Genomic DNA, 14,524 nt, shown 5'->3' on the forward strand with positions numbered 1-14,524 from the left:
TTCATTCCATTCTAGAAGACTGTCCTATATATATTTTAACTTTCATTTTAATTAAGGTTGGATTAAAGTTGAGCACATGTATGAGCAAAGTTGGGCACATGAGAAGAGAGCAAAGGGGAAAACAAATCAAAATGTATGGGCAAATTCAAAGGCACACCCCAAAATATGATAGAAGGGGCAAAACATACAAGTAATATGATTTGTATATTTTAATAGAAATGTGAAGGAATTTTTTCACCAAAAAAAAAAAAAAAAAAAGAAAAAAAAAAGTGAAGGAATTTGAATGTGTGCTCATAACAGTTGTTTTTTTTTTTTTTTTTTTTTTTTTTTTTTTTTTTTTTTTTTTAAATATTAGGTACTTCATATATTTTTTTTTTCCCTATAATCACTACATTACATTGTGACTTCAATTTAATAACTAACTCAAAAGTAAAGTACAAAGATATCAAAAAAGCATGAATTTCCCCTACATCGTTCCAATTTTATCAGATGTCTCCGAAGAGACAAAAAAACATGAATTTAATTAAATTTCTATATGGGAATTTTCACTTCCCTTTTTTTTTTTTTTTTTGACTTGGAAAATTTAATTTCCCATGATTACATATTAATTCCTAAAAAAATACAATTATATACTTCCTCCTTTCTTTTATTATTGCATCATAAGGGTTTGGCACAAATTTTTTGGTAGTGCAAAAAAAGATGAGAGAGAAAGATAGAAATACCAAGTTGCCCATGTGATTGTATGCACAAAATAAAAATAAGGGTTGAAAATCAAGGGTATATTAGGTATTTATAGTGTGAACACATAAATTTCTTTTCCTAAAATGGATATGGTGCAATAAATGTAAAACTTCCTTAAAAAGTAAGTGGTGCAATATTAAAAAAAAAACGGAGGAAGTATGAAAAATTAAATTTTCAAGTTGCATTGCATTGTTGCAATTAGATCCTACATTCAAGTGATTCAACCAAACGAGACCTAAGTTACAAAGGCCATAGTCATTTATAAAGTTAGATTATGTACATTTTTGCAAACAAGTAAACAATTTAGATAGATTTTTTATACATACTACCTCTGTTACATATTATTTACAACGATTTGACATAAAGTAGAGACGAAAAATGTCTAATCGTTACAAATAATATATAACGGATGTAGTATGTAAAGTCTAAAATCTATAGCCAATCAAACGATTGCAACAAATTACCATTCAAAAGAGTAAATTCATCCATAAATTCATATAATATGATAAAATAATGTATGCCGAAAATTATGACTAATTATCAAAGAACATAAGCACGTATCAATAATATGAAAGAGGAAAAGAAAAGCAAAAGAACTTATCACACTACACTTAAAGAAAATCCCCGTCATTAATGACCCGTAAATGCCGTCGCAGTTGGATAGTTGACGTGCAGATACTGTGGTCCTCTTTTTGACAAAACGCCTGATCTGACGCTGACAATTGAGGCCGACCATTCATATTGGCGTTTAAAGTAGGTTTGTATGTACATTTATCATACTACATGAGTATATGCTCATTTTTTATGCCCTCCTCGTTTCTACATTTTTGGTCACATTCATCGTGATATATAGGTCTTGTAATCATGTTTGAGAGGTGTCGATTCGGATAACCGGATAGAGTTTGGGTCGGGTCTATTCGGGTCGGGTCTCTTCGGGTCGGATATGTTCGGATCAAAATTATCCTTTTAACTCGGATCAGGTCGAATCGGAATTTGGGTCGGGTCCAATTCGGGCCATGGTCTATCGACTCTGGGTCGGATACGGGTCGGGTCAACTTCAAATCGATTCACTTTCGGTTCGGATATATTTGGATCGGACCGGGTTTAGCCGGGTAACTTCGGGTCGGATGAATTTGGGTCGAGTTGATTTCGGTTCGGTCAATTTCGATTCAATTCCTTTTTGTGTTTGGCTGGATTTTGGTCGAGTTGACCAAATTCATATCCAAATAAGGTTATTTTTAAACTAGAGATATTGTTTAGTTTTTACCTTATTATTGGGTCAATATGATTATTAATTACGAAGCACGAAGTTTTAGTTTTCTCATTTGATCAAGTTATGTGTAATTTTTATCTTTGAAGAAAATTGAGATTGAATAATTATCGATGACTTATCATACCTATATAAGTGAGACCGAGCTAGTGATATATTGACGAACAATATATCCTTTAAAACTTTATTTATTTTGCTTTCATAATTGTTTCTTATAGGTTGCATCAGACTAGTAGTAATGTAATTTATATTGATATAATTGGTTGTAGGTGTTAGAGAAAAGAATTATTAGTTCATAAAATATAACAGAATGAGAGGAAACTCATTAAAAATGACAATAGGCTTTAGGCAGCATTTAACTAGAGTTTTTTCCTTTTGCTATTGTCAAAAAAAAAATAAATAAATAAATAAAAAAAAATAGAGCTTTACAAGCAAATCAATTAACTCCTGCTTAATGTTTAGGTTTATTAGATCTTCTGGCATTTATTAAAGCTTAGAAAGTAAATTAATATAATTGATATGTACATGAAGTAAACTTAAGACTCCGGATTATTTCTTTGTAGTAAAAAAGTTAACTTATTAATAATTAGTAAATATATAGTATAAGAACTTGAATAAAAAAGTAAATAATTAATTATGATCGGGTTAAATTCAGATCGGGTAAAAATCAAATCGAGTAAAAATCGGATCGGGTTAATATCAGTTCGGGTCAAAACAGATCGGATTAGATCGGTTATTTTTCGGGTCAATTTCAGATCGGTTTGAGCTCGGCTCGGGTCAAATCGGTTCGGTTTGAGTTCAGGTTGGGTCAAATCTGATTGGGGTTGAGTTCAGGTCGGATCAAATCGGTGCCGGGTTAAGTTCAGATTGGGTCAAGTTCGGATTCGGGTTGAGTTCAGTTCGGTTACAGAACGGGATTGGGTCTTGAATTTCTCGGATCAAATCGGATCGGTTACAGTTTGAAACGGATAATTTTTTTCGGGTCGGTTCGGTTTTGACACCTATATGTTTGGCAGTAGCATTTGAGGTTTCGATTAGCGTTTTGATAAAATATTACTACTAAAAAAAACTGCTTGATATATGAGTGATATATTCAGGTAGCAATTTGTAATAGAGGTAGTGTTTGGATAGATTTTTCAAATGTTAAAAATAGTACTCCCTTCGTCCCATATTAATGTGCCTATTTTCCTAATCGGGTGTCCTAAAATGAATGTTATGTTTGTTTCTAGAAATAGCATATAATTATTAGTTCGTATTTACTTTTAAAATAATATGTATGTATTTTAGTTCGTGGCGGGAAGCATTTGTCAAATTTTGATTACTTTTAAAACAATATGTATGTATTTTAGTATTTTAACCGACCGTTACTTTTGCCACACGCTAATACTGTAGCGGTAGCGGATAGCTTTAGCGGTCAAGTAGCGGGTAGCTGTTAAGATAGCGAGCTGTCAACTAGTAGTGGGTAGAGGTTAGATGTCATGAGTGTTTGGCAAAAGTAGCGTTACAATACTAAAATATATCAAAATTCATATAAATATTAATTAAAAAGTAATAGAAATTGGTCAAACGCTACTCGTTATTTATAAACGCTACTATTTTTAACGTTTGAGAAAAGCTACCTAAACGCTACCGCTATCGTTAACCGCTACTAGAACCACTACCTTGCCAAACACTATCAATTTTTTTCTAGTAGTGTTTTGACTAGTCAAAATGCTAATCGCTACTTCAAATGCTACCACCAAACAGGGTCTTACTTTGACTACCAACCTCTACCCAATACTAATTGATAGCTACTCGCTAGTTCCTCAACTACCCGCTATTCGACTACTAAGGGCGTGTTCGGCGCTAGCTTTTGAGTAGCTTTTAGTGGTTTGACCAAGTCAAACCACTACTCAACAAAAAATGTGAGTGTTTGGCAAAGTAATGGTTCAAGTAGCTTTTAGTGGTGGAGGTAGCTTTTATTAAAAGCTAGGATTATTAGCTTTTGAAATTAGAGGTAGCTTTTGAAGTAGCTTTTGAAAATTTAATGTATAGTTTTAAAAATAAAATATTGATTCTTAAATGTAACAGCTAGTCAACCACTACTTTACCGAACAATCATACATAAATTATCTTTTTTTTTACAGCTAACAGCTTGTTGACAGCTAACAGCTATCTGCACAGCTCACAGCTATCTCCACAGCTACAGCTACCTTCACAGCTATATTTTACCGAACATGCCCTAAATGTTTTCCACTACGACTTAAGTACAATACTTCCTTTGTTTTTTTAATCGTATCATTTAGATTTCACACTTGTCAATGCACTTTTTGTAACTTGAATATTTGAAATTTCGTTGTATTTTAAAATTATAACAAGTTGATATTATGAAAATATATTTTGGAATGATCTATTCATTGAATCTAACAATATCTCATAAATAAATTGAATCACGTTGATTAGTGAGAGATTTTGGATACCCGTATGGTAGTTCTTATTACCTGAAAAACACATATTTAATTTTTTTTTTTTTTTTGAAAAAAACAAATATTTAATAAGCACCAAATACAAGTTTATCTTGATGATTTTGTTTTCTAAAGGAATTTTTCGTAAATAAATCAACAAAAAATCCTAGTCAGCATGACATTTTCGTAAATAAGTCAACATTTGCGGGACCTATAAATTAATAAAAGTTGTTCACTTATTTACAAAAATGTCATACTGGCTGGATGATTTGTTAATATATTTACGAAAATGTCATTAGATAAACAACTTTTGTTTATCATCAAGATGAATGGGGGCTCCCTCGTAAATAAATATAAATAAGATCTTTGTTCGAAGGTAGACGAGCTAAGGAGAGAAATTAAATAATTGGCATTTGTAATAGGTGATAGAGGGTGATCTTGAAAGTTAAAAAGTACTTAAAAATCTTGTTTATTGCTTTTATGTGCTTCATAGATAAATATAAATATGTCAAAAGCATTTTGAGCTAGAAAATTTCAGAATCATGGGTGACCAAGTATCCTTTCAAGAGCATGGAAAGGCAAGAAGCTAATTACAACAAACTAGATTACCTAACAAAAGGCTAGATATGCTTTGGATCGGACAAACGAAGAAGTTAAATAGCTAGAAACAAATTATGCTTACTAATCTCACCGTATTTCTGGTGGTATTATTAATTTAGGTTATTTTTAACCCAAAAAAGGGGGGGGGGGGGACATTTCCTACTCCATAATAAGTCCTACAAAAGGTTCTCAAAAAAAAAAAAAAAAAAAAAAATATATATATATATATATATATATATATATATATATATATATATATATATATAATAATAATAATAATAATAATAATAATAATAATAATAAGTCCTAGAAAAGTGATAAGTGGTTGTCCTTATTTTTTTATGACCTATGGCTATTGGCCAAGCTTTATTTACATGTAATGATGTAATATTTCTTCCGTTTAATACTTGCTTGTACTACCCCCGTTAATTATTATGTGCAACTTTGGAATATTTTATACGAGTATCTCACAAATAATACCCCAAATTTGCACATAATAATTAACGGATATTGAATTAGTTTTCACAATTATAAATGTTTTATTATCTTTATCTTTAATTAACCTCACTGACCCAACTCATTTAAAAAGAAAACTTAAAAATATTTCTCCCTTATTAACAATACTTTATACTATTCCTCAAAAAAAAAAAAAAAACAAAAAAAAAAAAAAAACTTTATACTACATATTGTACTACTTAAACAAAGATCCTCTTTTGATCCTCACCTTTTAAGTTCTCCCAAAATTTTATGCAACATCTATTGTACGTTACAATTATTACTTCGTATTATTTTAGGTGTTTAGAGAGCTACAACGACGGGATGAGAATCAATCCCAGAATTTCCTGGAATCAAGAGAGAAACTCTAATCACTTGAAATATCCCTCTCTCTCATTGTTACGATTATTATGAAATAAATGGAGTAAGTGATAATAGTGCAAGATCACACACGATAACAAATACGTCAACAATGACAATAGTTCAAGACAAACTGTACTTGACCAATTGTATAGTCAATATCTTAGATATTTCCACTAAATTGATCTAGAACTAATCAACCTTTAAAAGTAGTTTAATTAAGCTAAAGATTTGAATCTTTAGTGCTTACATAATCCATTTCTCCCTTATTTTCAGGACTAATGCATGTTAAGGTTAGACCTTAGATAGTTAGACCACCCACTCTACTATAAGTATAATTTTTTAATTTAATTTTTAAAATGGTCCAAAAAAGAGCATGTAAATAAGGCAGACCACTTATAAGCTAAAAGTAATACGACTATGAAAAAGATAAAAAGAGACCACATGGGAATATGGGATGGACCCAATGCTTTCAAAGACAGTAACCCCACATGGGTTGCCCTGATATGCTGTTCAACTGATCATAATTTTGGGAAATCAATATTTTATTTTATTTTTTTAACAATTGAAAAATCAACTCTTTTTTTTTTTTTTTTTTTTTTTTTTTTTGAAGGAATTGAAAAATCAACTTAGAGAGTGTCAAATGTCAATAATGTAATTTTTCTGGTTTCAAACTACTTGCCATGACGGTATATGGAAAATGCTATGCATAGCCCTTAGGGTTATATATAAGCATTAAATTTACACTAGAAAATCGTAAAAAGTTAGAAAATTATGAAAATATAAACACTAATTACAGTGATTTGCGCGTGTTTTTGTAATGAATTTATAATTTTATACAATGTTCAAGAGTGTATTTAATGCTTATATATAGCCTTTAGGGCTACATATAGCATTACCCTATATATATATACACTTCCTCTGGTTTTTTTTTTTACTTAACCTGTTTCTTTTATCACACTTGCCAATCTAAAAGTTTAACGATCAATAACTTTAATTCTACATAAGCAAAAATTATTATAGTTATATACTATGATAGTACTTATTGAGATGAATTCAAAAAGATCCTACATGAATGTGTTTTCCTCACATATTATTCACAAAAGACGGTCAAAGAAGGGGTGATGAATAGTGTAAAAGTCAAAGCGGGTCAAGTAAAAAATAACGGAGTAAGTATATATTTGTAAGGAAATGTAATGTCAGATTTTTAATATTCCCTTAATTATGTTAATATATAATATCTTATATGGAGTACATGAATTATTTGTGTGAAATAATGTACAGTACAAGTTTGACAATTACTCATAATATTTTTAATTGTTTATTAGTAAAATATACGTATACATTATAAAGTTGAAATCATTGAAATATCTTGATCTCATGATCTAACCCTACGGTATCAAAAGAAACAAATTACTGTATCTATTACCATATTCTTGTATTTTTAGTTTTCAGTTTTTCATTTAATTTAACACATGAACTAAATATAGGAATCAAAGGACATCCAACCTTAATGTTTTTACGGAGCATAAAGAGCCCTGATAATTACCCTTCTAGTAAACATCTTATATTTCCATCAAAAAAATAATAATAAACATCTAATGTCCGTAAGGTCATCATTATCTCTACGTTATGGACGACTTTATATTTCCGTGTCCATCTCAAATCAATGTCTAAACTTTATCGTACCCAAAACCTATAAGGGCACGTTCTGATCGATTAACCGAAAACAACTTAACTATGGCTTGTTCTCATTGACTGAACTCAGCTGAACTGAACTGAACTGAACTGAATTGAGTTGAGGTGAACTAAACTGAACTGAAATGAATATTTTATAAGAGAAGGAAATTAGGAGCTGAGCTGAACTGAACTGAATTGAGTTGAACTGAATTTCAACGTAAGAGAATAGGCCCTAAACTGATTGGAGTTGAGCTGAACTGAACTGAGGTCAAATGAATTGTTTATGAGAAAAGAAAATTAGGAACTGAATTGAAGTGAAATGATTGGAGCTGAACTAAACTAAACTAAACTGAAATTAAACTGAACAGAACATACCCTAAGTTGTGGATCAGTAAATGACATTTTCCCATTTTCATTTCAAGTCAATGCCTACTGCTTATACTTCAATACTTATGCAACCTACATACCTATGACGACTAATCCACACTATACTAAAAAAGCTACTAACCAAGTGTACAAAGTAAAATTGACAATTGAGAACAACATTGATGTTAACTGTTTTAAAACAATCAAGTTAAAAAAAAATTCAATTTAAATTCTATTCACGTAACGAATGACGTTAATAAAATCAAAATGATGACCAATTTTCCAAAGCATGCTCCGAAACAAATTACTACTTGTAGTAGCATAAAGTATCGTCTTAACAAAATATTCCATTTACTTGACCAAATTAATTCACTATATATAATAATAATAATATAATATATTCTACGTAAATATTTGACTTTGAGAAAATAAAAGACGTGTTTTTCTTCTGGAAGTTGTCTATCAATTTCATTTATATTTTTTTTCTAATAAGTCATTCTCTAATAAAACTGTCAATAAGTTTGATTATCAAGCAATAATGCATGGGTCATACGACTGATTAAATTAATTTTAATTGCATTAATATAATTATAATTAATAATGGCCGTCATACGTTCAATTTCAACAGCTTCTGTCACTTTAATTTGCATGGGTCACCCCGTCAACTTATACTCACTGCCTAATTTCTTAGTTTGATTTTTAATAACACTTGCTTAAAGCAGGGGAATTTTGATGTTTTTTAAGCATGTGTTTAATATTTAGGAATTGAAATAACCCAAATCATGTTTGTAACTTTTTTAGATGCTGTTGAAATATTCCAAAACTATATACGGAGTTTATTATTTGACCATATGTTATATTTTTATTATATGGAGGCGCTGCCGCCATAACCACATACAAGTAAGATTTTATTTGGGATTTCATCTTTAGTTTTTTTTATAATTATAGTTAGCTTTTTTACTTAAGGCATAATTAGTGAAGTACTTTAAGCTTAATAATTTCTTAATTGGAGGAGTGGGGTGGGGGTTCAACGTAATGCGGCGTGGGACTTGCTTAATGAAACGTAACAAAGATTACAAGAGACGGCACTCTAGTGACATAGTGCCTGTATGCTAGTTAGTTTAGTTGATTAACAATCTATAATAGGATAAAATTCAAAGTAGCACAAATACTTATAATGGAAATAATAAATGACAAAGCTTTATATATACATATACTCAGATGGATCGGAGTATTATACAAAATCACTATTTTATCAAGCAAACTAAGGTTCAGTATAGTGGTAAGAATGATTGGCCTCATGTTGACTTAAAGATCGTCATGAAATCAATTCTCACTAGAGCTGAGATGGTTTGGAATGGGAAATCTCCTTATAACTCCCCTTCACTTTCAACAAGTCTGGCCTGTAAAGTAAAACTATCTAGATTAATCTATAAGAAGTGTCGGTTGAATAGTGTTAGGGCCTGTTCTCATCGACTGAACTCAGCTGAACTGAACTGAATTGAGCTGAACTAAATTGAACTGAACTGAATTGAACTGAAATGAATATTTTATAAGAGAAGGAAATTAGGAGCTGAGTTGAGCTGAACTGAACTGAACTGAATTGATGAACTGAGCTGAACTGAACTGAACTGAACTGAGCTGAGCTGAACTGAACTGAACTGAATTTCAACGTAAGAGAACAGACCCTTATTCTCTTTACTTTAAAAATTAGCATTAACGGTTATTTCTTAGTATTAAGTGTCAGATAATGTAAAGTCCTTGATCAGAGTGATTTCCATTGATCAATATTTATAGGGTTACAATGAGAAACCTAATCATATTAGGTAACATAAGATATGTATAGATATCAAAGATAATCTAATACAAAATATATCCTAAACCTAAGATGAGAATATTTTATGAATATTCTCTATCACACCCCCGCAGTAGGAGCGGGAGAAAATCGGATGCTCAGACTGGAATCGAATCACGCATCGAGCGGTAATAAGGATAGTATGGTAACCCATGATCAAAAGGGAAGTAGTAGACATGTGCCGGTGATGACGTTGAGAAGCAACAGCCACGACCTACGTAGAGTAGAGATAAGCACTGCTAGGCCGGAGGAGAAGGAGAAGAGCCGCACACAGACTTGGGCTAAGTTGCAGATCCAAAGAAGAAGAAGCTAAGGGATCAAACCATCATCGGGGAGAAGACACTACACTACTACGTGAAATCACAATTGAAGAAAAACAAATAAAATTGCGCAAGAAAAATATTAAATTCCACCGCTTGAAATTAATCAATTCTCAAAAGAGAAACCTAGGTAGCAAGAATCAATACTCCACAAAGATTCCAAGTGCTGCAACAATAAGAGGAGCCAACTTGATAGCAAAAGAGATGTGCAAAAGTTGACCTTATTCTAGTATACCACCACCAAAACAAAATCTATGTGATTATGTGTAGAAAAACCAATGGGGCAATGTAAGAATCATTGTTGGTCATGAGCAGGTGGAAATAGAGTGCGGCACATGGAGTAGGTTGGCAAAAATTGGTACTGCCAGTACTGGGAGGCGGTAGTGTATGCAATTGCCACCAATGATGGAGGCGGCTTTCGCGGTTGCTGCTACTAGGGCTGTACACCGGTCCAAAACCGGACCGGACCTGGACCGGACCTGTTAGGACCGGGACCTGAATCAGCCAAATTTGAGGATCGGGGACCGGACCTGATTCAGCAGGTCCGGGTCAGGTCCAGACCTGAGCAATCAGGTCCGGGTCAGGTCCAGACCTGAACAGACCTGTTTTGTGTTTTTTTTTTTTTTTTTTTTAAAGAAAATAAATAACATGTTGGACCTGATTATAGACCTGTTTACATAAAATCTGAAAATATCAATAACAAAAACTACATAAAATCTATAAGTCTCATATAAAACAAATAATTCATTAAATTACATAAAGTCTCTAAGTCTCAAATACTAGAAATACATAAATTATCCAAAGACAACATGAATTTTGGCGAGTTGCTTTCCCTTTGATTGCGTGATTCACACTAATGAGTCCACGAAAACAACTTCATCGTCTCCATCGTTAGATACATCATGTTGCACCTCTAAATAAAAAAACAATATAGAATATATTAATGAATGATAACAATGAAATAATAAATTTGGTGTAACAAAATTACAAGTACATAAAATTAATACTACCTTTCTCCATTTCTTCTAACTCTTTCAAATTTTCTTCCACATCAACAATTGACTCTCTCTTAGCTCTAAGCCAATCTTGTGTGCAAAGTAGCGCTTGAACCATCTTCAATACAAAAGTATTACTTAAATATGTATAAACAAATTCATATTTAGATATAATTAACTTGATTTCATAAAATAAAAAAGATAAAGACGCATTACCTTAGGAGTTAAAGAACTCCGAAATGGATCAAGAGTACGACCTCCCGTACTAAAAGCGGATTCCGATGCAACGGTGGACAATGGAATGGCTAGTATGTCACGTGCCATGCGATTAAGAATCGGATAACGCTCACCATTCTTACCCCACCAAGTCAATGTATCTTGTTCTTCCTCCTCCGACCCTAATTGATCATTTAAGAACCTATCCAACTCACTTATCGCATATCCACTTGTCCCCTTCATTCTTTTTGCCTTTTCTTTTAGGTTCTTCATATAATCATCAAATCGCACTCTTCTACTATTATCAACATCCATTGCCAAATTATCTCCAGATTGGGTACTTTGAGGAATATTAGAAGCATACATTTTTCTATATTCCTCAAATAAAGTGCAAGTGAACTCCTTCACATCATTAGCAAGTTTCATACCTTTTTCCTTTCCATGCATATCAATTAGTGTCAATTCAACAATAACCAACTTAGAGTGAGGGTCGAGAAGAAGAGCAACATAAATGAACTTGTTCATTTTATCCACATTCCCCCAATACTTATCAAACTTTTTTTTCATTGCAATGGCCATAGCTTGAAAATTCAAATCCTCACTTTGTTCCCAACTATTCAACATATCATACATAGAAGCAATTTCACCTAAACCTTTATTAGCTGTCACATAATGGGAACCAGAAACACGTTTAGTCAACACATAGAACCCCTCTAAAAACAAAACCAACCTCTCTACTTTTTTCCAATCTTCGGGTTCAGGAGGCCTTTCATTGTCTTTCAAATCCTCTCCATCGGGAAGAGATAACCCATTAAAAACACGTTGAAACTTCAAAGCTGTTTCCAACATTATGTATGTAGAGTTCCAACGAGTGGGAACATCAAAGGGTAAAGAAGATTTGGAATCTATGTTTGATTTTTGCACAAGATCTTTGAATCTAAGTAATCTAGCAGGGGAATTCTTAACAAATTTCACAGCATTTCGAACTCTATCAATGCACACACCATGCTCTCTAATACCATCCCACACAATTAAGTTAATGATATGAGCAATGCATCTAATATGAAGATTTTTTCCATCATTGATACATCCTGTTCTTCTAACCATTCTACTCAAGTGTGCACAAGCAACATCATTTGAAGAAGCATTATCAACAGTGACAGTAAAAAGTTTATCATCAATACCCCAATACTCTAAACATGCTTCAACTGCTTTTCCAATAGCCTCTCCTTTATGACTAGAAATTGGACAAAAAATTATAATTTTTTTATGCAATTTCCAATCATGATCAATGAAATGAGCGGTAAGACACATATAATTGATTCTTTGTATTGAAGTCCAAGTATCAGTGGTCACAGAAATTCTTTGACATGTCTTAAACATTTCCCTCAATTTATCTTTTTTCACTATAATACAACTTTAAACAATCACGAGCAATGGTAACACGAGATGGAATGTGAAATTGTGGACATGCAACTTGCACAAAGTGCCTAAAACCAGGTTTTTCCACATGCTTAAATGGTAACTCATCAACAATAATCATGTGAATCAATGCCTCTCTAACATCATTCAAGTTAATATTTCTACTCCCACACTTCAATTCACCAGCACTCTCATGTTCTTGATCAAAATACAATTTAGTTTGCTTTTCTTTGCCCTTTTCTTTTTCTATATTGACAGGATTACCAAGACATGATTCAGCATGATTTTTAACATTTTTTGAACCATTAAGATTACCATCAGCAGCAAAAGTTTTAGTACAATACTTACATTCAGCTCGTAGTTTTCCATTCTCAACATACTCTAAGTAATGTTTCCAATACTCAGCTTTCCTCTTACTTTTTCTGTTCCATATGTATTCCCGCCCCGCTTTTAACTTCTTATCTGGAGGCAAAGTAGATTGCAATTCTTCCATATCCTTTTCAGAAAGTGGCTGTGACATTTCTTGAGAAAAAGAAGCAGATCTTTTGGATTGAGAGCTCTCCATCTTCAATATAATTATACACAATATAAATAATTTTTAAGTAACAATTATAAACACTTAACATTTTATAAAAAAATGTGAGAACAACTTACATTGCAAGAGTAAGAATCCGTGGTTCTTGTTGATCCTAAACATATAAAACGATAGAATTCAATTACAATTCAAATTGAATTCACAAAATAAACAGAATACATACAAATATACAATACACCAGCAAGGCAGCAAGGCAGCAAATTCTACAATATGAACTAAATTCGAAAGAAACAGATTTTAAACAGATTTATCAATCTACTTTAAACAGATTTATCAATCTTTTCTGATTTATCAATCTACTCCCAGCAAATTCACAGAATAAAAATGAACTAAAAATCAAAACTTACAAACATGCAAACATCAAACAATCATAATAAGCAATTGAAATACAAAATACCCAATTCAAATATAACTAGATTTAATTTAAAAAAAAAAAAAAAAAGAACTTACAGGAAACCAAAATTCAACATGCATTCGAAACAAATGAACTAAAATAATTCAAAAACAGTTACTTAAAATAAATAAATAAACCTCAAAAAAAAAATCATGAATTCGAAAAAAATGAACTAAAAATCAGAACTTACAAACATGCAAACATCAAACAATCATAATAAGCAATTGAAATACAAAATACCCAATTCAAATATAATTAGATTTAATTTAAAAAAAAAAAAAAAAAAGAACTTACAGCGTCGTTGGAGATGCAGGGTGTAGTCGTCGACTCGTCGTTGCAGGATGTACAGCGTGTAGTCGCTGCTGGTCTGGACCGCTGGACGTCTGGTGGGCGGTGGCGACTGCCGACTGGTGTCTGGGCGCCTGGGCGGTGGTCTGGAGGGAGTGGGTGTTGAGAGAGAGAGAGAGTTAGTGAGTTAGGGTTAGTGTGTTTACAAAAATGAAACTGACTTCTTTTGAAATTTGGGAATATTTTTTTTTTTTTTTTTTTTTTTTTTTTTTTTTTTTTTTATATAAAAAACGCATTTTTACCGGGTTTCAGGTCCAGACCTGAAAACCCCGGGTTTGGACCTGATCCGGACCGGGACCGGAAACCTTGATTTTCAAGGACCGGGACCGGACCTGAATCTACAGGTCCGGGTCAGGTCCGGTCCCAACAGGTCCGGGTCAGGTCGATTTTCAGGTCCGGTCCTGTTCATGTACACCCCTAGCT

At 32.3% G+C, this 14,524-nt stretch overlaps 1 protein-coding gene across 1 annotated transcript; it reads right to left on the reverse strand.

Moving 5' to 3' along the window:
- Positions 1-11,494: 11,494 nt before the first annotated feature.
- On the reverse strand, positions 11,495-13,329 carry LOC145627688 (zinc finger BED domain-containing protein RICESLEEPER 2-like). The gene is made up of 3 exons (XM_081680045.1): positions 12,758-13,329; positions 11,595-12,579; positions 11,495-11,524 (listed from the first exon to the last, which is right to left on the reverse strand). The coding sequence occupies exons 1-3, from the start codon at positions 13,327-13,329 to the stop codon at positions 11,495-11,497; spliced, it is 1,587 nt and encodes a 528-aa protein (XP_081536171.1).
- Positions 13,330-14,524: the final 1,195 nt, after the last annotated feature.

The sequence above is a fragment of the Chenopodium album genome, chromosome 4 (assembly GCF_948465745.1).
Source record: "Chenopodium album chromosome 4, dcCheAlbu1.1, whole genome shotgun sequence".
NCBI lineage: Eukaryota > Viridiplantae > Streptophyta > Magnoliopsida > Caryophyllales > Amaranthaceae > Chenopodium > Chenopodium album.